Below are 22,379 nucleotides of genomic sequence, written 5' to 3' on the forward strand. Positions count from 1 at the left end.
GTCCAACCCCCTGCAATGCAAGGAATCTCAACTACAGCATCCACGGCAGATGGCCATCCAACCTCTGCTTAAAAACTTCCAAGCAAGGAGAGTCCACAATCTCCCAAGGGAGACCATTTTGCAGTTGAGCAGCTCTGACTGACAGAAAGTTCTTCCTGATGTTTAGTCGGATTCTCCTTTCTTGTAACTTGAAGCCATGGGTTTGAGTCCTACCCTCCAGAGCAGAAGAAAACAAGCGTTTGCTCCATTCAGTTTTGTCTAACGCTCTTTTAAAGCTGGACAAGTTGGTGGCCATCACTGGATCCGGTGGGAAGGAGTTCCATAGTTTAACTACGTGCTGCGTGAAGAAGTCAAGAAGTTGCTCTTGGCGAGAGCAATGTTGCAGCCTCGTAAGAATATACCAAGCTGCTTTTGATCAATTCTGAGCCCTGGTCTTGCCATATCAGTGTGGCTCCTTTTCCAGAGTTCCAGGCAAGGGAGCCTTTCCCAGACGTACCTGGAAATGCCAGGGCTGGAACCAAGGGTGTTTTGAATACTAAAGATGAGTAATGGTCTTTCCTTTTAAAAATAAACCAAGATTCTAGTCCACATGTTTCTGAACAAAGAGCTGATTTAAAGAGGAACAGGGAAGGTGTGTTAAATTGGGTCACACGACAGACCCACCCAATACAGGGTTGTCCAGTGGCGTAGCGTGGGTTGTCAGCACCCGGGGCAAGGCAAGTAATTTGCGCCCTACAGCCTTCTGCATGCAAAGCAGGTGTCCTGCCACTAAGTCACAGCAGCACTTTCCTAAAACGTTTTGGCATTGTTGCCATTTGTAAGTGTGTGGCAAGTCTACCTGCGCTGTCCCTGGCTCTTGGAAATGACTGATGTCACAAGGCAAGTGGCTCAGATGTGGTGGCTGCCTTTTCCCTTGCCGTGTGACTGGATGGCTCGTTCATTGCAAATGGCTTCTGCTGGAGGGTTGGCCACTCTACAGCATGACTTCATCCTGGCATTCCATCTCCCCTGCCTCTCCGCTGTCTATTTGTTTATTTCAGCGCTCGGGAGTTAGGTTTTTCTCCCCCTCTGAACTGCACATTGCAACAGCTGCTGCTGTAATTAATGGCTGGATCTCTCTCTAGCTCCCAACTCTGCCAGATTCCAGAATCTGGCATCCGCCTTAGTGCCTTCGCACCTCCCACCCACCATCCTGAGCATGGCAAGATCTCGTTGGCAGGCTTTCTTTTTTGGAGAAGCTGAAATATCTGTGCAAAAGGAATTGATGTGGCACAGTTGCTCTGCTCCGCACGAACAGAGAATGAGCGGCATCTCTCTCTGCACCTCGGTTATTCTCACCTGTGATATGGGAGCGGCGATGCTAGCCTCCTTTGCATCGCTGCTGTGAACGTGTGGAAGGGTCACGCCGGCGTAGCTGGAGAGAGTGGCGATGCTGGTCTTGCATCGCTTTGGCATTTGCTTGGGGATCCATGCAGACCAGGGGTGATGGCGCTGTATTTGAGGAGGTTAGCAAGGGAAGTAGGTTGAAACTGCTCTCAGGTTTAAGGTGCTGGTTTTAACCTTTAAAGCCCTGTACGGCCTAGGACCCTTGTACCTACGGGACGGCCTCTCCTGGTATGTCCCACAGAGGAACTTACGGTCTTCAAACAAAAACATCTTGGAGGTCCCGGGCCACAGGGAGGTTAGGCTGGCCTCAACCAGAGCCAGGGCTTTTTCGGCTGTGGCCCCGATCTGGTGGAATGCTCTGTCACAAGAGACTAGGGCCCTGCAGGACTTGACATCTTTCTGCAGGGCCTGCAAGACAGAGCTGTTCCACCAGGCCTTTGGCCAAGGCACAGTCTGACCCCCTCCTTTGGTAATCCTCATAGAACTCTAGCCCAATGGTTGCCATTAATTTGATTTTGAATTGATTTTAGAATGAATTGATTTAGAATGCTGTGTTACTTTTATTGTTGTTAGCCGCTGTGAGCCCGGCTTTGGCTGGGGAGGGTGGGATATAAATTAATAATAATAACTATAACAACAACAACAACAACAACAACAACAACAATTATTACCCTCTGACCGGAGAAACAGCTTGCTATCAGTCCCAGATAGGCTGTGCAAGCACAAATATATATATATATAAAGTAGGGGGACCGAGCAGGCAGCAATAAGCAAGGCCATCAAAAGCCAGGAAGGGTGGGGTTGACAGGAAGGGTGGGGGGCCTGTGATCTTGGATCAGACCCTCTTTCAAAAGAGCTGTGCTGTCTCTTGATGTTTCCCATACAATGCACATACTCTGTTAACTTGCACGATATGCATAGGAATGCTCTCTTGTTTTTCACAATGTGGTTCCCTACAGCTAGTGGTTCGAAATTAGCCAGGCGCTAGGCGCATTTTGCACCTGGCTTTCGACTGTGTGAAGATGCCTGAGTGCCAGGATGACGCCTGACATCTCCACCACCTGAGGATCATTGGATCTGGCCCGTTTTCACATGCTAATATTCCATCCTGTAGAATTCTATCAGTTATATTTTATCGGAATGAATTTCTGGAACCAAAATGCTGTTTTCTATGCAACCTGAGCAGGAGCAATCACCATTAGGAAAAAGATGTTGGAATAGACCAATAGATATGTGGATTTTTCCCTGGATCAAGTGACTTTTCTTCTTTAAGTTCTCAAAACTCTTCAGAACATTCTTTATGTATGCTACAACAGCAGCAAAAATACTCATCACGAAGTATTGGAAGACACAAGACTTACCCACCTTGGAAGAATGGCAGATGAAGGTGATAGACTATATGGGACTGGCAGAAATGACTGGCAGAATCTGAGACCAGGGAAAAGAGACGGCGGAAGAAGATTGGAAGAAATTTAAGAACTATCTTAAGAAATATTGTAAAATTAATGAATGTTAGAATGATGCAGTTTTAGAAATTAAGTGGACTACAGCTGTAAAGATTAAGTTAAAAGAAAAGAAAGGTTAATAATTATATTAAATCAAGGGTGAGGATTTGCTGAACTGAATATTTGAAATTGGAATGCAGAAAGGGAAGGTATGAGGAGGTCGGGGAAGTAAGTTTTCAGAAAATAAGGATTTGAAATTATACTTGTTTTTTCTCGTATGTGAGTTTGTTTGTATTGTTGTGTTTGTTTATATAATTTGTGAAACTTTAATAAATATTTTATATAAAAAAAATAAGTTCTCAAAACTCTTAACCTAGGCAGTCAAGGCAGTCATCTAAACTAGCCAGATGTTTAACTGAGAACCAATCACAGTCCATCATTTGAAAAATAAGACTTTAAAGCCTTCTTGCCCCCAAATAGCAACTAGACATTCTGTTTTGGCAACTGTAACCTTGTTTTAAGGAACCATTTGGCGCCTAGATTATATATCTGAGTTTCTAACACTGCCTCCAGCCCAGATTTAGATGCGTTTTGACTAATTAGCCATCCATGAAATACTACCCATCTTTCTTTCTTTTTAAAAAAATGATATTTATTAAGGTTTCAAAGAAAAAAATTACATAAATAAAAAGAAAAGAAAAAAGGCAGAAATAAGAATAAAAGAAAAATACAAAATACAAAAAAGATAAAAAACACTTAAAGAAATACATCAATCTTTCCACCTTACATTCATTTCCTTGCTTCCCTGACCTCCTCACACCTCCCTTTTTTGTATTCCAATTCAGTTAGTTAATTCAGCAATTTCTTTCCCTCTTTGTTTTTATCTTAATCCTATAACTTAATATATTATAACTTTGGATTCTCACCTGTTAATAATCCATTTTTACATACACCTTTATAACATTGCTGGTTTACACTTAACTTCATTCTGACATCATTCTAACATTCATTAATTTTGCAATATTTCTGTAAATAATCTTTAAATCTCTTCCAATCTTCTTCCACCGACTCTTCTCCCTGGTCTCGGATTCTGCCAGTCATTTCCGCCAATTCCATGTAGTCCATCACCTTCATCTGCCATTCTTCCAGAGTGGGTAGATCTTGTGTCTTCCAATACTTTGCAATAAGTATTCTTGCTGCTGTTGTGGCATACATAAAGAAAGTTCTGTCCTTCTTTGGCACCATTTGGCCGACCATGCCCAGGAGAAATGCCTCTGGTTTCTTCAGAAAGGTATATTTAAATACCCTTTTCATTTCATTATAAATCATCTCCCAGAAAGCCTTAATCCTTGAAAGAATGTACCTTCAGTCTCTTTACATTTCCAACATTTATTATCGGGCAAATGATAGATTTTTGCAAGCTTAGCTGGTGTCATGTACCGCCTGTATATCATTTTCATAATATTCTCTCTTAAGGCATTACATGCCGTAAACTTCATACCTGTGGTCCATAAATGTTCCCAGTCAGCCATCATTATGTTATAATTAGCCATCCATGAAATACTACCCATCTTTCTATGCAAGGTCCTCCATCCCAGCTGTTTGCTGGTGCTCCCCAGATATTTTGGACTACACCTACCATCAGCCCCAGCCTGTGGGACTGGGAATTGTGGGAACTGCGGTCCATAACACTTGGAGGCATCTATCAGCGGCTGTACAACGGTTTAGGCAATCATCTTTCCTTGTCTTTTCCCCAGAGATGTAGATACTTGGACCTCCAGCATGCAAAGCATCTGTGCATCTGCTAAGAACACTCGTACACTCTGCTGCGTTAAACCTTTGAGTCCATTCAGCTCTGTGTTGTCAGCACTGACTGGCAGCAGCTGCCATTTTCCATTAACTCAGGCAGGGCCTCTCTTCCCAGCCCTCCCTGGAGAAACTACATTGGGGATTGATGCTGGGACTTCCTGCAATACAAGCAGGATCCTTCTCTTGAAGATTCCGAGCCAGATGTTTGGTTCATCTAGCCCAATACGGTCTACACTGACTGGCAGCAGTGGATCTTCAGGGTTTCAGGTGTTGCCAGCCCTACCTGGAGTTGAAGCCAGGATTGAACCTGGGACCTTCTGCCTGCAAAAACAGATGTTCCAGCACTCGACCCTCCCTTACTGAGAATTCACCTCCTTGTGGCGCACAGCATTTGCCCATCTCATAGAATCATAGAATCATAGAGTTGGAAGAGACCACAAGGGCCATCGAGTCCAACCCCCTGCCAAGCAGGAAACACCATCAGAGCACTCCTGACATATGGTTGTCAAGCCTCTGCTTAAAGACCTCTAAAGAAGGAGACTCCACCACACTCCTTGGCAGCAAATTCCACTGTCGAACAGCTCTTACTGTCAGGAAGTTCTTCCTAATGTTTAGGTGGAATCTTCTTTCTTGTAGTTTGGATCCATTGCTCCGTGTCCGCTTCTCTGGAGCAGCAGAAAACAACCTTTCTCCCTCCTCTATGTGACATCCTTTTATATATTTGAACATGGCTATCATATCACCCCTTAACCTCCTCTTCTGCAGGCTAAACATGCCCAGCTCCCTTAGCCGTTCCTCATAAGGCATCGTTTCCAGGCCTTTGACCATTTTGGTTGCCCTCCTCTGGACACGTTCCAGTTTGTCAGTGTCCCTCTTGAATTGTGGTGCCCAGAACTGGACACAGTACTCCAGGTGTGGTCTGACCAGAGCAGAATACAGTGGCACTATTACTTCCCTTGATCTAGATGCTATACTCCTATTGATGCAGCCCAGAATTGCATTGGCTTTTTTAGCTGCCGCGTCACACTGTTGGCTCATGTCAAGTTTGTGGTCAACCAAGACTCCTAGATCCTTTTCACATGTGAGTGGCAGCAGCTGCCCAGCAGAGAGAGCAGAGAGAGCCCTTCTCCCTTTCCTCCTACCTGAAATCCTTTTTATCTGGAAGTGCTGAGAATGAGACCCATGCAGCCCGTTCCCCATTTTAAAAAGTGGCTTGCTTGGTTTCCTAGTCAACGCGGATGCAACTTGACCTTCCAATATTGGCAGTTGAGCAGATGGTTGCGTTTGGCTTGCCTGTTCTTTTTTCGTCTCTCTCTCCCCCCCCCCACTCCAATCTCTGAGAAATGCCCAGAGTTGTGGCATCACTCATGGAGCCCACAGAATCTGAGAGGATGGGTGTGTGTGTGGTTCTGCTGGCTGCAAAGTAATCTGGGTTGTGTGTGTCATTGTCTTGTGATTTATTCCAGGAGGTTCAGGCTGTGTGTATGTGTAATATACCCCAGCCATCTGACTGGTTACCCCATCCTCATCACTTTTTTTCAGTGGCCCCTCAGATGCCCCATTGGGAAGACCCCCAAGCGGGACATGGGTGCAACCACAATACTCTCCCCTAAAGGATTTAAGTGGGGCAAGGAAGGAGATTCCAATGAAACATTAGGAATAGCTTTTCTGATAATAATTTTTATCATCATCATCATCATTTTTAATTTGTACAGTGGTACCTCGGGTTACATACGCTTCAGGTTACAGACACTTTAGATTACGGACTCTGCTAACCCAGAAATAGTACCTCAGGTTAAGAACTTTGCTTCAGAATGAGAACAGAAATCGTGTGGCGGCAGCAGGAGGCCCCATTAGCTAGAGTGGTGCTTCAGGTTAAGAACAGTTTCAGGATAAGAACGGACCTCCGGAATGAATTAAGTATTTAACCCGAGGTACCACTGTATACCGTCTTTCTATCTTAGAATCATAGAATCATAGAGCTGGAAGAGACCACAAGGGCCGTCGAGTCCAACCCCCTGCCAAGCAGGAAACACCATCAGAGCACTCCTGACATATGGTTGTCAAGTCTCTGCTTAAAGACCTCCGAAGAAGGAGACTCCACCACACTCCTTGGCAGCAAATTCCACTGTCAAACAGCTCTTACTGTCAGGAAGTTCTTCCTAATGTTTAGGTGGAATCTTCTTTCTTGTAGCTTGGATCCATTGCTCCGTGTCCGCTTCTCTGGAGCATTAGAAAACAACCTTTCTCCCTCCTCTATGTGACATCCTTTTATATATTTGAACATGGCTATCATATCCCCCCTTAACCTCCTCTTCTCCAGGCTAAACATGCCCAGCTCCCTTAGCCATTCCTCATAAGGCATCGTTTCCAGGCCTTTGACCATTTTGGTTGCCGGTCAGTATCTTACAGTACTCAAGGCAGTTTACAAGCTGAAGAAACAAAAAAATGTACATCTTAGAACAATCTAATGCAATACAAAAATGTGACAGTAAAACATAACTTTAAAATAGGCAACCTACGTCAAAAAAGTAACATTCAACAATCATTAGAATAGTATTAAATAATAATAATAACATATAAAAGTTAAACAGAAATCCACTCAACAGTTACAATAAGTAATTTCTAAACTATAATCAATAAAACAGCAACATAAAATAATACAATACAAATTGAGAAGCAGAGACTAGAGAGTTAGGCAAGGCAGGTGGAAGGAGGCCTTGCCTGATGAAGTCTCTCCCCTTAGTTTTCAATTACAATCCAATAACAGCCTCATTATAACAATACCAATTTATAATACAATTATTAATACAAATAGTTCAAATACCAAATTATATAATTTTGATAAGGTGCCCCCCACGTGCTAGAATAGGGGCCTCCTTATCTAAATTATATAATTCAGTATTTGAACTATTGGTAGGAATATCTTTTCTGAGTGTGAAAGCCATTTGACAGTGGAACAGATCCCCTCAGAAGGTGATGGACTCGCCTTCGTTGGAGGTTTTTTTTTATTCCAAAAAAGGTTGGATGTCACCTGTCATGGATTTTTAAAAATGTTTTGACTCATCCATTGCAGGGTGTTAGACTAGAAGACATTTGGGGTCCCTTCCAGCTCTACAGCTTCTCCCTTCGCCAGAAGCGGCTTAGTCATGCTGGCCATACGACCCGGAAGCTGTACGCTGGCTCCCTTGGCCAGTAAAGCGAGATGAGCGCCGCAACCCCAGAGTCGGCCACGACTGGACCTAATGGTCAGGGTTCCCTTTACCTTTTACCAGCTCTACAATTCTATCATTCTTATGCATAGCTGTCAACTTTTCCCTTTTCTTGTGAGGAATCCTATTCGGAATAAGGAAATTCCCCTTAAAAAAAGGGAAACGTTGACAGCTATGTTCTTGTGACACCCGCCCCAGCCACAGTGGGCATAGGATGTGTGTGTCTTTTGCAATCCTAAATTGGGACGCAGGTGGCACTGTAGTCTAAACCACTGAGCCTCTCTTGGGCTTGCCGATCGGAAGGTTGGTGGTTCGAATCCCCACGACGGAGTGAGCTCCCGTTGCTCGGTCCCAGCTCCTGCCAACCTAGCAGTTTGAAAGAACACCAGCACAAGTAGATAAAGAGGTACCGCTGTGGAGGGAAGGTAAACAGCATTTCCATGCGATCTGGTTTCTGTCACAGTGTCCCGTTGTGGCAGAAGCGGTTTAATCATGCTGGCCACATGACCCAGAAAAGCTGTCTGTGAGCAAACGCCGGATCCCTTGGCATGAAAGCGAGATGAGTGCTGCAACCCCATAGACGCATTTTACTGGACCTAACCGCACAAGGGCCCTTTAAGGTAAAGGTAAAGGGACCCCTGACCATTAGGTCCAGCCATGGCCGACTCTGGGGTTGCATGCTCATCTCGTTTTATTGGCTGAGAGACCTGGCGTACAGCTTCCGGGTCATGTGGCCGGCATGACTGCTAGGTTGGCAGGAGCAGGGACAGAGCAACAGGAGCTCACCCCATCGCAGGGATTTGAACCGCCAACCTTCTGATCAGCAAGTCCTAGGCTCTGTGGTTTACCTTTACCTTTTTACAGTTCTGTCATTATTGTGTCACCCGCCGCAGCCACAATGGGCATAGGATAGTGTGTGTGTTTTGCAACCCTAAAAGGGGAACTCCCAGGATCGCTGTCCAGGGTCCTGAATGATTTCTGATGCCTCTTGCCCTGGCGAGGTTCCTGCTGAATGCTGTCCACAGGGGGCGCTCTCTGACCATGGCTCAACCACCCATCCTCTCCTGACAGACCTCTCTCACCCTCCCTGTAAATGAGCAACCAATCCAATAGGCAAAGCTACTTTGGTAATCAACCAGGCGTCTCCAGGTGCTCATGTGTGTTTGGGGGCCGAATTGGACCACCATTGGTGCGTGATGGCAGATGTTCTTGGCTGTTTGCAAGGCTTGGAGATATCTCTGTCAGTCCACGACGATCTCAATCCCAAGGAAGCTGGTGGCAGTTCAGAGTGGCATCACCTGTTGGGTTTGGCTGAAATTCTTGGCTGCTCAGTTTAGCCGCAGGCTTGAATCAGGACACCTGTTATTATCTTTTTTTAAATAATATTTTATTAGGTTTTATCGATAGAAAAGTTTAGAAAAATACAAAAATGAAAAAGATACAAAATTACAAAATACAAAAATACAGACATTAAACACAAAGAAAAAAAAGAAAAAACACGTATAAAAGAAAACAAAAATTCCCTCTTTCTTAATTTCTCATCTTTAGTTAACTTATTTTCCTGACTTCCTCATGTCTCCCATTTTTGTATCCCTTTTAAAAATTAGTTCAGCAAATTCATGTCCTGTTAGTTTATCTATTATTAATCCCATCTTACATTTTACCTTGTTGCTAGAACCTCTTCAATTCATTTCAATGTCATCAGCATTCAAAAATTTTACAATATTTCTGCAAATAAGTTTTAAATTTCCTCCAATCTTCTTCCACCAACTCTTCTCCCTGGTCTCGAATTCTGCCAGTCATTTCCGCCATCTCCATATAGTCTATTAGTTGCATCTGCCATTCTTCCAAGGTGGGTAGGTCTTGTGTCTTCCAATGCTTTGCGATGAGAATTCTTGCTGCTGCTGTAACATACATAAAAAAAGTTCTATCCTTCTTTAACACCGATTGGCCAACTATGCCCAGGAGAAAGGCCTCTGGTTTCTTCGGGAAAGTATATTTAAATACCTTTTTCAGTTCATTATATATCATTTCCCAGAAAGCCTTGATCCTTGGGCACGCAGGACACCTGTTATTATCTCATCTTTTGGGTGATGCTCAAAGTTGGTGGCATTCTCTGATTTCCTGCAATAAGTGGTACAGGGGCTATAGGCTCATTAGAAGATATGCCGCCTGCCATCATCTAGATCAGGCATAGGCAAACTCGGCCCTACAGATGTTTTGGGACTACAACTCCCATCATCCCTAGCTAACAGGACCAGTGGTTAGGGATGGTGAGAGTTGTAGTCCCAAAACATCTGGAGGGCCGAGCTTGCCTATGCCTGGTCTAGATGCACCTTTGCCAACACTGGGTGCTCTATATATACTTTGGACTGCAGCTGCCATCAGTTTCAGCCAGCACACGAAGGGAGTTATAGAATTGTAGAGTTGGATGGGACACCCAAGGGTCATCTGGTCCAACCCGCTGCATTGGAGGAATCACAGTTGTTGTTGGTAGCCATTCAATGACAGGGAAACACACTTTGTGCATTCTCAGAAAACACTTCTGCGATCTTTCATATGCCTCGATTGAATCCTGGTAGTAAACATGAGCTCTTTGAGCAAAATCCTGATCTCCTCTGACTCCAATTAGGCCCTGGGTAATGTTGTTTTACTTATTTGTTTATTGCATTTGTATTTTTTTAAAAAATTAAATATAATTATCAGGTTTATGCATTTCAATAATTTTTACAGTATTTTAACATTTAAAAACTTGACTACCTTCCCCCTCTTTCTGCAGCTCCATAAATTTGATTTTAATATCTTCTGCATATCCAAATTAACTTAATTTGCTCATTTATACATCTTCTTTAAATATATACTCTTATGAAATGGCAGGTTAATACAATAATCATGCCAATGTTCTTATCTGTTTACAATTTGTCTGTAAATATTCAATAAACCATTTCCATTCTTTTATAAAAAAAGGTTGTTATCTTGATTTCTTATTTTTTCTGGTAAGTTTTGGCATTTCTGTATATTCCCTAAGTTTTTGTATCCATTCTTCCTTTGCTGGGACCTCTGCTTCTTTCCATTTTTGGGCAAGTAACATTCTTGCCACTGTAGTTGCACACATGAATACGTTTCTGTACGGTTTGGGTAGTTCTGCTCCTTATGATTCCCAAAAGGAAAGCTTCTGGATTTCCCCACAAACGTTATTTTAAGCCTCCTTTTCAATTCATTATATATCATCTCCCAGTAAGCTTTAACATTTGTATCCCATCTTTTGCCTCAAAGGAGCTCCAGGCGGCATCCATGGTTCTCTCCCTCCTCATTTAATCCTAACAAGAACCCTATGAAGTAGGTTTGGCCAAGAGTGAGCGACTGGCCCCATCCAACCAGTGAGCTTCAGGGCCAAGTGGGGGATTTGAGCCCTGGTCTCTCCCAGATCCTAGCCCCACACACTAACCACTATGCCACACTGTGTCCTATTGGGAGTTAATAATAATCACAACTACCTTATTTTTTTTTTAATAGTTTCCCTCCTCCCTGTTTTATCCTCCCAACAACACTGCGAGGCAGACTAAACTGGGAGGCTGAGTGACTAGCCCAAGGTTGAGTGGGAGATTTGAACCCAGGTCTCTCCCAGCTCTGAGTTCAGCACTCTAACCCACTACACCACCACTGGCTCCTCCTAACTCAGGGGTGCCCAAACTTTTTAAAGGGTTTTATCCCAGGACATTAACTGCTACGGGGGCTGGATTAAATCGACCAGCGGGCCGGATTAGGCCCCTGAAATGGATTTTGGACATGCCTGTCCTAATTGCAATGAATATACTCCGAGTAGAACTTAGTTGGGACGTGGGTGGCGCTGTGGGTTAAACCACAGAGCCTAGGACTTGCCGATCAGAAGGTGGGCGGTTCGAATCCCCCGTCACTGGGTGAGCTCCCGTTGCTCGGTCCCAGCTCCTGCCCACCTAGCAGTTCGAAAGCACGTCAAAGTGCAAGTAGATAAATAGGTACCGCTCCGGCGGGAAGGTAAATGGCGTTTCTGTACGCTGCTCTTGTTTCGCCAGAAGCGGCTTAGTCATGCTGGCCACATGACCCGGAAGCTGTACGCCGGCTCCCTCGGCCAGTAAAGCGAGATGAGTGCCGCAACCCCAGAGTCGGCCACGACTGGACCTAATGGTCAGGGGTCCCTTTACCTTTACCTAGAACTTAGTTGGATCCACACCCCTTCTTTGCTCTGCACAGATTGCTTTTCTGGGGCGTAGAAAAGAGGCATCATTTTGGTTCGCAAAAGCGACATTTTGGAACATCTCAGTGAAGAGACTCTGCTTCACTGTGCCCACCTGCCTGGCAGGCTGGCACCGTGGCACTAACTAACCTGTCCCCGTGGCAGGCGCTGGCACCAGCACTGAGTGCTGCTCCTTGCGCTGCCCTGCTGCAGATGATAAGGCAGGCTGCCTGGCAGTCAATTTCCTGAGCTGCCCGTGCCAGCTTGTGCCCCTGCAAGACCCACTCGGTTGCTGGGAGCTACCCAAGTGCCCTCTGAGGCCTTGCTGGAGGAGTTTTGCTCCAGCCTGTGCTGGTTGGACAGGTTTGGTGGGGAGGAGGCGGGGAAAATACAGGGCCCCTCCCTCTTTTCCTCCCTCCTTTTCTTCCCAGCCAGACTCTGCATGCTTTTGCTCCAGCCAGGCACTGCCGGGGCATCTGTGTTTCTGCTCCATGGCCGGCCTGATCCACAGGTGCCTCCTCTGACTTGCCCTGCCCTCTGTTGCTGCCATGGGTTCCAGGAAGCGGAGCTTTACCTTTGGGGCTTATGGAGGGTGAGTGAGTGGCTGGGGGGGGGCAGCTCTGAAGGCCAGTGGGAGGGAGCTGGTGGGCGGCTGGGGGCCAGTGCTGTAACTGGGAGAGGATTGGAACAACACAGTGCAAGAGTGCATTCCAGTGTAACCTGCAGTTTCCTGGTAGTATATATTTAAAGTAGATGAATAAACGAGCAAATTTAGTTCATTTGGATATGCAGAAGATAGTAAAAATAAATTTAAGGAACCGCAGAAAGAGTGGGGAGGAAGTCAAGTTTTGAAATGATAAAATTATTGAAACGTATAAACCTGAAATTCATAATAATTAAATAATAAATAATTTTTTTTTAAAAAAGTGCATCTCAGTGTGACATGATGGAAACTTGCAAAATGATGCACAGTGGATAGAGGAAAGGTTTCTTTCTCCCTCTCTTTTAATACCAGGACCTCCCGCAAAGCTGAACCGTGGGAGGTTCAGGATATACTTATTAATGCAGTTAAACTGTGGAACTCCCCGCCTCAGGAGGCCAGGATGGCTTTCAAAGAGGATGGGCAAATTTGCGGAGTAGGAGAAGGCAATTGATGGCCGCTGCTTGCAATGGCTGTGCTTTGTCACCAGCAGCCCCCTTGCTATCTCAGTTTCTAGTGATAGAATTGGAGAGTTGGGGGGACTTTGAGGGTCATCCAGCCCAACCCCTACAATGGAGGAATGACAGCTCAGTAATTCCTGACAGGCGGCCCTCTAACCTCTGTTTAAAACCCTCCAGTGAAGGAGAGTCCACCCTCTTCTGATTCACTGTCAAACATACTCCTTCCTTTGTCATCATAGAGTGCAAAATTGCTCCAGGTTGCTGGACTAAAAAGAACACTGGGCAACATGTCCGTGTGGAGACTGATCTTTTTTTTTTTTGCAGGATGCAGCAGGTGCTATGAATGGGGGCAGGTAAAAAGTAGGTAGTTTTGGTAGATATGATATAAAGGATTAGGTAAAAATGAGTTGATGAAAGTGATGAAAGAGAGGATGTTAAACTATAATACTTTAAATTAAATTACTTAAATGAAAACAAGGTTGGAAGGATTTGCTGAAAAAATGATCTGAACTAGAATACAAAATTGGGAGGTGTGAGGAGGTCAAGGAAATAAGTAAAGGAAGAAAGTTATGTAAAGGTTTAATCTGTTCTTTTCTTATTTTAATCGAATGTATTTTTATACCTTTTTCTTTTTTTCGTTTTCTGTTATTGTTGTATTCTTTTTTGTATTTTGTATTGTTCTTTTTTCTTTTTGTAATTTTAAACTTTGAATAAATATTATATATATATATATATATTAAAAATATGAATGGGGGCAGGTGTGTGCTCAGGTGCGGCTGTGCTGGGGACTGAGTGCGAGTCATGACCTCCACGGAGTAGTGCCCGTCTGCCTGTTCCTCTTTCCAACTGTCCTCTGTTTTGGGTGAGATGCAGGCTTGGCCGTGTGAACGAATGAAGACTGCCTTGCGCTGAGTCCGTTGCTTTGGTCCAGTGGAAGGAAACCTGTAGCCCCCACCCCAGGTGTTAGGATCATGGAATTGTGGAGTTGTAAGGGGTCCCAGTGGTCATCTAGTCTGACCCCGACAACACAGGAGTAGAATAATTGAATATGTTGAACTCCAACTCCCAGCAGCCACTGCGGCCAGTCGTCAGGGATGGTGGCAGTTGTGGAGAGTCACGTGGGTTTTTTTTCTCCGCCCCTTCATTAAAGGAAGGCAGAGATTCCTATGATTCTATGAAATATGTTGGCTTTGGATTTGCTGATGAGAGTCAGAGCTGAGGGACTTGGATTGGGGGGAGAAGGAGGGGTCCTGGGTTCAAATCCCACCTCTTCAGTGGTCTCCTTGTGGGGCTTTAAGTGAGGTCTTCTCTCTCGCCTCCATCAGTAAAATAGACTCTCAGCTCACAGCTTCATCAAGGTGGTTATGTTTTGTTCTGTTGCCTTTAGCCTTGACCATGTCTTAGAAACCAGCTTTATACCAAATCTGTCCATCTTGATTTATGTAGTGCAGTCCTATCTACCCTGACTCACAGTAGGGACTTTCCAGGATTCCAGGAAGAGAACGTTCCTCCCTGGAGATGCCATTGGGAATTGAACCTTCTGTATGCCAAGTCGAGACTCTTCCTCCTTTTTTAGGGCAGAGGGGCTATTAATTCTTTACTGTCAGTTGTCCAACGAACGTATGTGTTATTTCTGGGGTGAGCAGGAGCATCTGAATGCAACCCCCCCTTATTTAAAAATAGAATTTATAAACTGCTTGATTGTCAAAAATAAAATTCAGAGCGGTTTCCAAATAAGAAGAAGAAAGCGATGAAATAAATGCAAAGAAAAAAATAACAACAAGCCGTATAAAAAGTTAAAGTAGCAATAGACTAAAACTCACATCGACCTGACTAAACATCTTTCTAAACGCCCCTCCCACAAGCCTTTTAAAATTGCATTTTGCAAGCTGAAAGTCTGCATTATTCTCCATTCTGCCCACCCTACAAACCTCCCACCTCGGCTCAACTACATCATGGAAACATTCCCCTGTCTCCGCGGCTGCCTTGATCCTTCTGCCCACTGAGTGTGGGTTACACTCAGCTCCTCATCTGTGCCCATGGGCACTGCCTCCCTCCTGTGGCTGCAGTTGCTCCTCCAGGGCAGGGACAAGGCTGCTTCTGTCCCCCTGGCCTTTAGGCTCCCAGCTTAGGTATTTCCCTTGTGGGAGGAGGTTATGACCTCCATGCTGCTGCAGCAGAGCTGGAAAGGAAAGCCCCCACCGCCCGGGAACCGTGGATGTAGCCGGGTCCTGGGAAGGGGCCAGGAGCGCTTTCTAATGATGGTGTCGGTGCTTCTGCAGCAAAAATTCCTGCATCATGGGGGTTGTAGTATCTTTCCCTTCCAGCTCTACAACTCTGTAGAGTTGTAGTTTTGTAGCAAAAGAGCACAGGAGGAAGGCAGGGTCCGCATATATTAGCAGCAGCAACAGCAACAAAGACAAAAGGCAACCATGAAATGAGAGCGATTTATCGGCTGCTGTCCAGGAAATAATTCCCTGGTTTCTGAAGAAGTACAGAGCAAGAGGAGACCCCGGAGATCTTGTCAATTATCATCAGCATTGTTTTGTAGAAAGCAGGCACAGCTTGGATTAATTCTGCACTCCGTGCATGTAGATGTAGTGATGTTTCAATCATCGCTTTCATTGTCTCACAACCTCACTTTGTCTCTCTGCAACTTAGATCTGCAGCCAAAGTCTTCTTCCCTCCGAACATCAACATTTTATTTATTTCTTGGTTGCATTTATATCCCACATCCCCCCCGCCCCCCGCGCTGCAAGGAGTCAATCTGCTGTGCGCACAGTTCTCCCCTTCCTCATTTAAACCCCACAACAACAATGAGATTCCTGTGTTGCAGGGGGTTGGGTGATGCCTTCCAGGGTTCTGTGATTCTACAAAGTGAGACAGATGAGGATGAGTGGCAGCCTTATGGCCCAGTGAGGATTTGAAGCCTGGTCCAGTTCTGGGCACCACAGTTCAAGAAGGACACTGACAAACTGGAACGTGTCCGGAGGAGGGCAACCAAAATGGTCAAAGGCCTGGAAACGATGCCCTATGAGGAACGGCTAAGGGAGCTGGGCATGTTTAGCCTGGAGAAGAGGAGGTTAAGGGGTGATATGATAGCCATGTTCAAATATATAAAAGGATGTCACATAGAGGAGGGAGAAAGGTTGTTTTCTGCTGCTCCAGAGAAGCGGACACGGAGCAATGGATCCAAACTACAAGAAAGAAGATTCCACCTAAACATTAGGAAGAACTTCCTGACAGTAAGAGCTGTTCGACAGTGGAATTTGCTGCCAAGGAGTGTGGTGGAGTCTCCTACTTTGGAGGTCTTTAAGCAGAGGCTTGACAACCATATGTCAGGAGTGCTCTGATGGTGTTTCCTGCTTGGCAGGGGGTTGGACTCGATGGCCCTTGTGGTCTCTTCCAACTCTATGATTCTATGATTCTCCCAGGTCCTAGTCCGATGCTCTAACCACAACACCATCATATCAGAGTTGGATCTTCCGCCTCCTTGCACACCCATGACATGTGGTTCTCATTGCCTGCTCTGCGTTTTAGATTTCATTTGCAGAGAATTGCATGGGGAAGAGAGGTTTGTTGTTGTTTTAGCAGAGGCTGGAAAGAGTGCAGCAAAGGTGTCAATAGCATAGCTGTCATCTTTTTCCTTTTCTTGCGAGGAATCCTATTCGGAATAAGATAATTTCCCTTAAAAAGGGGGGGAAGTTGACAGCTATGGTCAATAGGCAGGGAGTTCCCTGGGTGCTGTTGCAGTAGAAGATGCATCTTGGAGATGCATCACCACCACTGAATCCTTGACTTTCTCAATCTGCGTCGGGTATCTGAAGCCAGGCGGCATCTTGCCACCCTGCCATCGCGCTCGGCTCTAATTGCTAAAACTGCAGCAGGTGGGAAACAAAGAGTCACAGAATGTAGAGTTGGACACGATCCCATTGAGAGAGAGTGTATGTGTGTGTGTGTGTATGGGGGAGAGCTGGGCTCCTTCTGGGCTTCCATGGCCGCTCCTCCTTCCCTCTGCAAGGCTGTTTGTTTAGATGGAATAATTCAATTAGGGGCTGGGCAGTACGTGCCTGGCACCAGTCTGGAGAGAGCCTGGGGAGGAGGAGGTGGGGTGAGCCAGCTTCAGAGCAGCCCCAGCTTAGCAGCTTCCCAGCAAAGACTCCCTTGGCGTGCTCTGATGGTTGAGTCTTCCTCTCCCCTCCGCATCCCTCCTCCGTCTCTCTCCACCTTCTCCCCACCTTCTTCAACACTACTAGCAAGTGGTTAAACTGTGAGACCGACCATCACTGCCCTCCCTCACATTTGCCTTTTGCTGCAGCCATCTTCCTCTCGAGTAAAGATGTAGGAGCCAGCTGGACCTCATCTGGCCTGTGTGACAGCTGTGTGACGTTAAGCCGGGCCCCTCTAAGTGCAGGGAAACCCATGCCTGAAACTTAATTTGCGCTGTGTTTGTGCACTTAAGGGTTTTGTAAATATCGAATTTATTCTGCGATTGCCAAATTGTTGATTTTTTTTGTCCTTTTTGGATTTGCTGGCTGTCATGGGCTGGCTGGATGCAACAGGTGGGGAACCCTTAAGGAAAGAAGGCTCAGAGCCGGGGGATTGGTGATGGGGCAATGATGAGTGGTCACAGGGAGAAGACTGGGAGGAGAAGGAGGTGTCAGAAAGTGCAGAGGTAACAGGGTTTAGTGAGCAGGAAGAGGCTGTGGCAGAGAGCAGTCCGGAGACAGAGGCAGTAGCAGAGGCTGGAGAGGAGGGGGACCATGAGGCAGGCTGCTGAAGAAGCCAGGGGGTCTCCCACCCCTGCTGCGAGCAGTTCCGTTTCCCACTGGTCTCTCGGAACGCAAAGAGAAACGAAGAGGGCAGAGCGAGGAGATAAAAGATGAAGGAGCCTGAGACTAGGTTATAAAGACTAGGAGTAACCGCCTGAGAAATAGTTTCTACCCAAATGCGATTTTGGTTTTAAACACAGTGTAAGGAGTCTCTGGGATGCGGCTGGCACTGTGGGTTAAAGCACAGAGCCTAGGACTTGCTGATCAGAAGGTCAGCGGTTCAAATCCCCACAACGGGGTGAGCTCCCGTTGCTCGTTCCCTGCTCCTGCCAACCTAGCAGTTCGAAAGCACGTCAAAGTGCAAGTAGATAAATAGGTACCGCTCTGGCGGGAAGGTAAACGGCATTTACGTGCGCTGCTCTGGTTCTCCAGAAGTGGCTTACATAACATACATGCTGGCCACATAACCCGGAAGCTGTACACTGCCCAATAAAGCGAGATGAGTGCCACAACCCCAGAGTCGGCCACGACTGGACCTAATGGTCAGGGGTCCCTTTACCTTTACCTTAAGGAGTCTCTATGGGAGTATATTGTATTTAAAAATGGGGTATCAGAGTTTTTAGGGGACTAATCAGGTTAGGATAGCTGGGATAGCGAGCTTGTTGGATTTTGAATGTTTTATGTAGATTATTTTATCGTATCGTATCGTATCGTATCGTATCGTATCGTATCGTATCGTATTTATTGCTTGGGAAGTGCCCAAGGGAGTAGTAGTCTTGGAGAGCTGTGGGAAACTGCCTCATTGGGGCAAGATCTACTCTGCTCACTAGGCCTGCACTGTTTTGCTTCCTTTGAATAAAGAGTTAACTTCACTGACTCCGGGTCTTTTATTGCTGACCTGCTCCAGACTTCGGCTCCTGAAACTGACTTCAAAGCTGGAATCAGCCGGTCTGGACACTAAAAGGTCCCCCAAGCAATTGTGATTAAGAACATGGAACAAGCCATTGTCAGTCAAGCTAAAGAGCGTCCATTTAGCCCCAGTCTCCTGTTTCCAGGAGTGGACAGCCAATGGGGTGTGAAGGCAACAGCCCTCCCCTGTTTTTCCCTCCCTGTCCCTTAGCGGCTGGCGTTTGGAGGTAGACTGCAACCATAAAGTGAGGCTCCATTTGGAAGCATCATGGCTAACCCAGGCATCTCTGATGGATAATAATTATAATAATAATTTATTATTTATACTCCGCCCATCTGGCTGGGTTTCCCCAGCCACTCTGGGCAGCTTCCAACTTGAACACTAAAATACAATAACCTATTAAACATTAAAAGCTTCCCTAAACAGGGCTGCCTTCAGACGTCTTCTAAAGGTTTGGTAGTTATTTTTCTCTTTGACATCTGGTGGGAGGGCGTTCCACAGGGCAGGTGCCACTACCGAGAAGGCCCTCCCCAAAGGCCTCCCCAGCCCAACTTCCTGCTTCCAACAGTGGTCAGCCATGTGGAAGCCCCCAAGCAGAGCACAAGGTTGGGGGGGGGGAGGACTGTTTTGTTGTTGTTGTGTCCTTGTTATCGGAGGTAGACTGCTTCTGCACATGGAGCTTCCATTTCACTAGCATAGGTTCCACAAATGTGTCCCTTTTCATAGGAACCTGATGAATCAGGTAAAAAATAAATAAATGCTGCAGACCAACCATCTCATTCAAGGGACGCGGGTGGTGCTGTGGGTTAAACCACAGAGGCTAGGGCTTGCCAATCAGAAGGTCAGCAGTTCGAATCCCCGCGATGGGGTGAGCTCCTGTTGCTCGGTCCCTGCTCCTGCCAACCTAGCAGTTCGAAAGCACGTCGGTGCAAGTAGATAAATAGGTACCGCTCCGGCGGGAAGGTAAACGGCATTTCTGTGCGCTGCTCTGGTTCGCCAGAAGCAGCTTAGTCATGCTGACCACATGACCCGGAAGCTGTATGCCAGCTCCCTCGGCCTATAGAGCGAGATGAGTGCTGCAACCCCAGAGTCTGTCACGACTGGACCTAATGGCCAGGGGTCCCTTTACCCTTTATCTTTAACCATCTCATTCAGGGAAGCTCGCAAACTGGCTGCCCTCCCTCTCCCAGCGACTGAGAGGCCGTCTGAGGGCCACCATCGCCCATCCTCCTGTTCACTGCAGACTTTGGGCTGCTCCCCCTAGAAATGGCAGCATGAGGGCATAGGGGATGGGGGCTTCTTTTGTCCCCTGGAGGGCCTGGAGGAGCTGTGGGCAATGCTGGCTTGACCTCTCTCTCTGGTGACGAAGTGACCTGCTGCACAAGACAGGCCTGCCTTGTTTCAACACCAAACACAGCAACCGGTTCCCCGGCCAGACAGACAGGTTTTGGACGGCACAGGGAGAATCCCAAAACAAGCCTTGTTTTTCAGTTGCTGCTCCTCACATTTGGCCCACTTTGGGGTTGTGGCTGTTTTTGGTGGTGGGAAAGGCGGGGAGTTGGAGGCGGAGAGAGGCCTGGGAGGAGCAGAATTGGTAAACAGTAGGCCAGAGCGTTCCAAAGTGTGTCTCCATGCTCTTCCCGGGGCCGGAAAGGGGCACGTTCAACCTCCAGTTTGCTTGTAAAAGTGAATCGCCGTGTCGCGAAATGATTCACCTCTAAAAAAGCATAGCTGTCAACTTTTCCCTTTTCATGCGAGGAATCCTATTCGGAATAAGGGAACTTCCCTTAAAGAAAGGGGAACGTTGACAGCTATGCTAAAAAGCGTGTCACCAATATTAAAAGTTTGGAAAGCTCTGCTGCAGGTCTAAATTCAGGACAGATAAGAGAAAATACTTCTTCGCTCAGTGCAGTTAAACAGTGGAACTCTCTCCCTTTCTGATAAGACTGTTCATGACTATTTAGAGGTGGAAGGGACCCTGAGGGTCATCTAGTCCAACCCCCCTGCAATGCAAGAATATGCAGCTGTCCTATGCGAGATCGAACCTGCAACCTTGGCGTGATCAGCTTCGTGCTCTAACCAACTGAGCTCTCCTTAAAGCTCTTCCCTCTGCAGGAGGCAGGAGACTTAGATGGCAACTAGTCACAGTTGCAAGGCGGGGCACAAGAGGGGAGAGTACAGTGGTACCTCGGGTTACAGACGCTTCAGGTTACAGACGCTTCAGGTTACAGACTCCGCTAACCCAGAAATAGTACCTCGGGTTAAGAACTTTGTTTCAGGATGAGAACAGAAATCGTGCTCCGGCAGCAGCGGGAAGCCCCAATAGCTAAAGTGGTGCTTCAGGTTAAGAACAGTTTCAGGTTAAGAACAGGCCTCCAGAACAAATTAAGTACTTAACCCGAGGTACCACTGTATTGCTATTCATTTATTCATTCATTCATTTTATTTGCTGCATTTATCTCTCACCTTGAACCACAAGGCGTTCAAGAGTGCCCCCCCCATTTGATCCCCACAACAGCCCTGTGAGGTAGGTGTAGCTGAGACTGAGAGGCAGTGACTGGCCCCCAAGATCCCCCAGTGGAAGCTGCATGGCCGAGTGCGAAGATTTGAACCCCTGGTCTCTCCTGGGTCCTAATCTGAAGCTCTAACCACTATGCCGCACTGTCTCTCCAGGTGGTCCTGTGTGGACCAGGCACTTGGTGTTCATGCTGGACTAAGATGGGCTGCTTTTGGCTTGCTCCAGCTGCTGCTGAGCTCTTCCGGTATTCTCACCTGTTCACACACTGCATTTCCTCCCAATGAAAACCCAGCACTGTGTGCAGATGGGGAGAATAACGGGGGGCAATCAAAAAGCCCCATACAACTTGGGACCGGTTTACCTATGAAATCGCAGGTATCTCATTTTCATCCACTCGATTGCTTCGATCGGTGGAACTGGCCCTATTCCAGGTGCCACAAAATACCCGCTCCACATTTGTCAAAACTCGACTGTTTGGAACTTTGGAACTCCCCGCCCACTGACACCAGGCAGGAGCCTTCACTGTGCTTTTTTGGGTGCTTGCTTAAAAAAATTATTATTATTACTTAGGCAAGCCTGTCTAGATGCTTAGAAATTCTGAGGTGGTTTTTAATCTGGTTTTTAGTGCTTTGACTCTTGGTACGTTTTAAAGTACGGTTGTGATTGTTTCTTGATTTTTCTTTTTCTGAGTCTTTTTTTTTTTTGCATTCTAGTGGTGTATCCATTTTATGAAATTATATACACATATGCAGAAACACGCACACTTTCAGAAAGACAGCCAGCAGGAATCATGTAGCCACCCACCCCTGTCACCCTTCCACGAAAGCTCTGACAGAGGCAAAACTGTCTTTAACTGTTGGTGACAAGGTGAGATATGCCTGCCTGGTTACTAATCTGCCCGTGTCTTTTCTGTTTCCCTCTTCTCCTCTCCTCTTTCTGTCTGTCTCCAG

General features: G+C 46.3%; 1 protein-coding gene across 5 annotated transcripts in view; it reads left to right on the top strand.

Annotated features, from left to right (window-relative positions):
- Nucleotides 1–22,379, top strand: part of RAP1GAP (RAP1 GTPase activating protein) — a 114,445-nt gene that overhangs the window by 3,463 nt on the left and 88,603 nt on the right. For 2 of the 5 annotated variants that reach the window (XM_082230018.1, XM_082230014.1), the window contains exon 1: nucleotides 12,542–12,660. The exons of 2 other annotated variants lie outside the window; for them this stretch is intronic. In XM_082230018.1, the coding sequence (XP_082086144.1) occupies nucleotides 12,617–12,660 (44 nt within the window). In that variant the 5' untranslated portion in view covers nucleotides 12,542–12,616. Of the gene's footprint in view, nucleotides 1–12,541; nucleotides 12,661–22,379 lie in introns of those variants that run through there. One more of the 5 variants, XM_082230013.1, reaches the window with a different exon arrangement.

Source organism: Podarcis vaucheri, assembly GCF_965113315.1.
Source record: "Podarcis vaucheri genome assembly, chromosome: 7".
NCBI lineage: Eukaryota > Metazoa > Chordata > Lepidosauria > Squamata > Lacertidae > Podarcis > Podarcis vaucheri.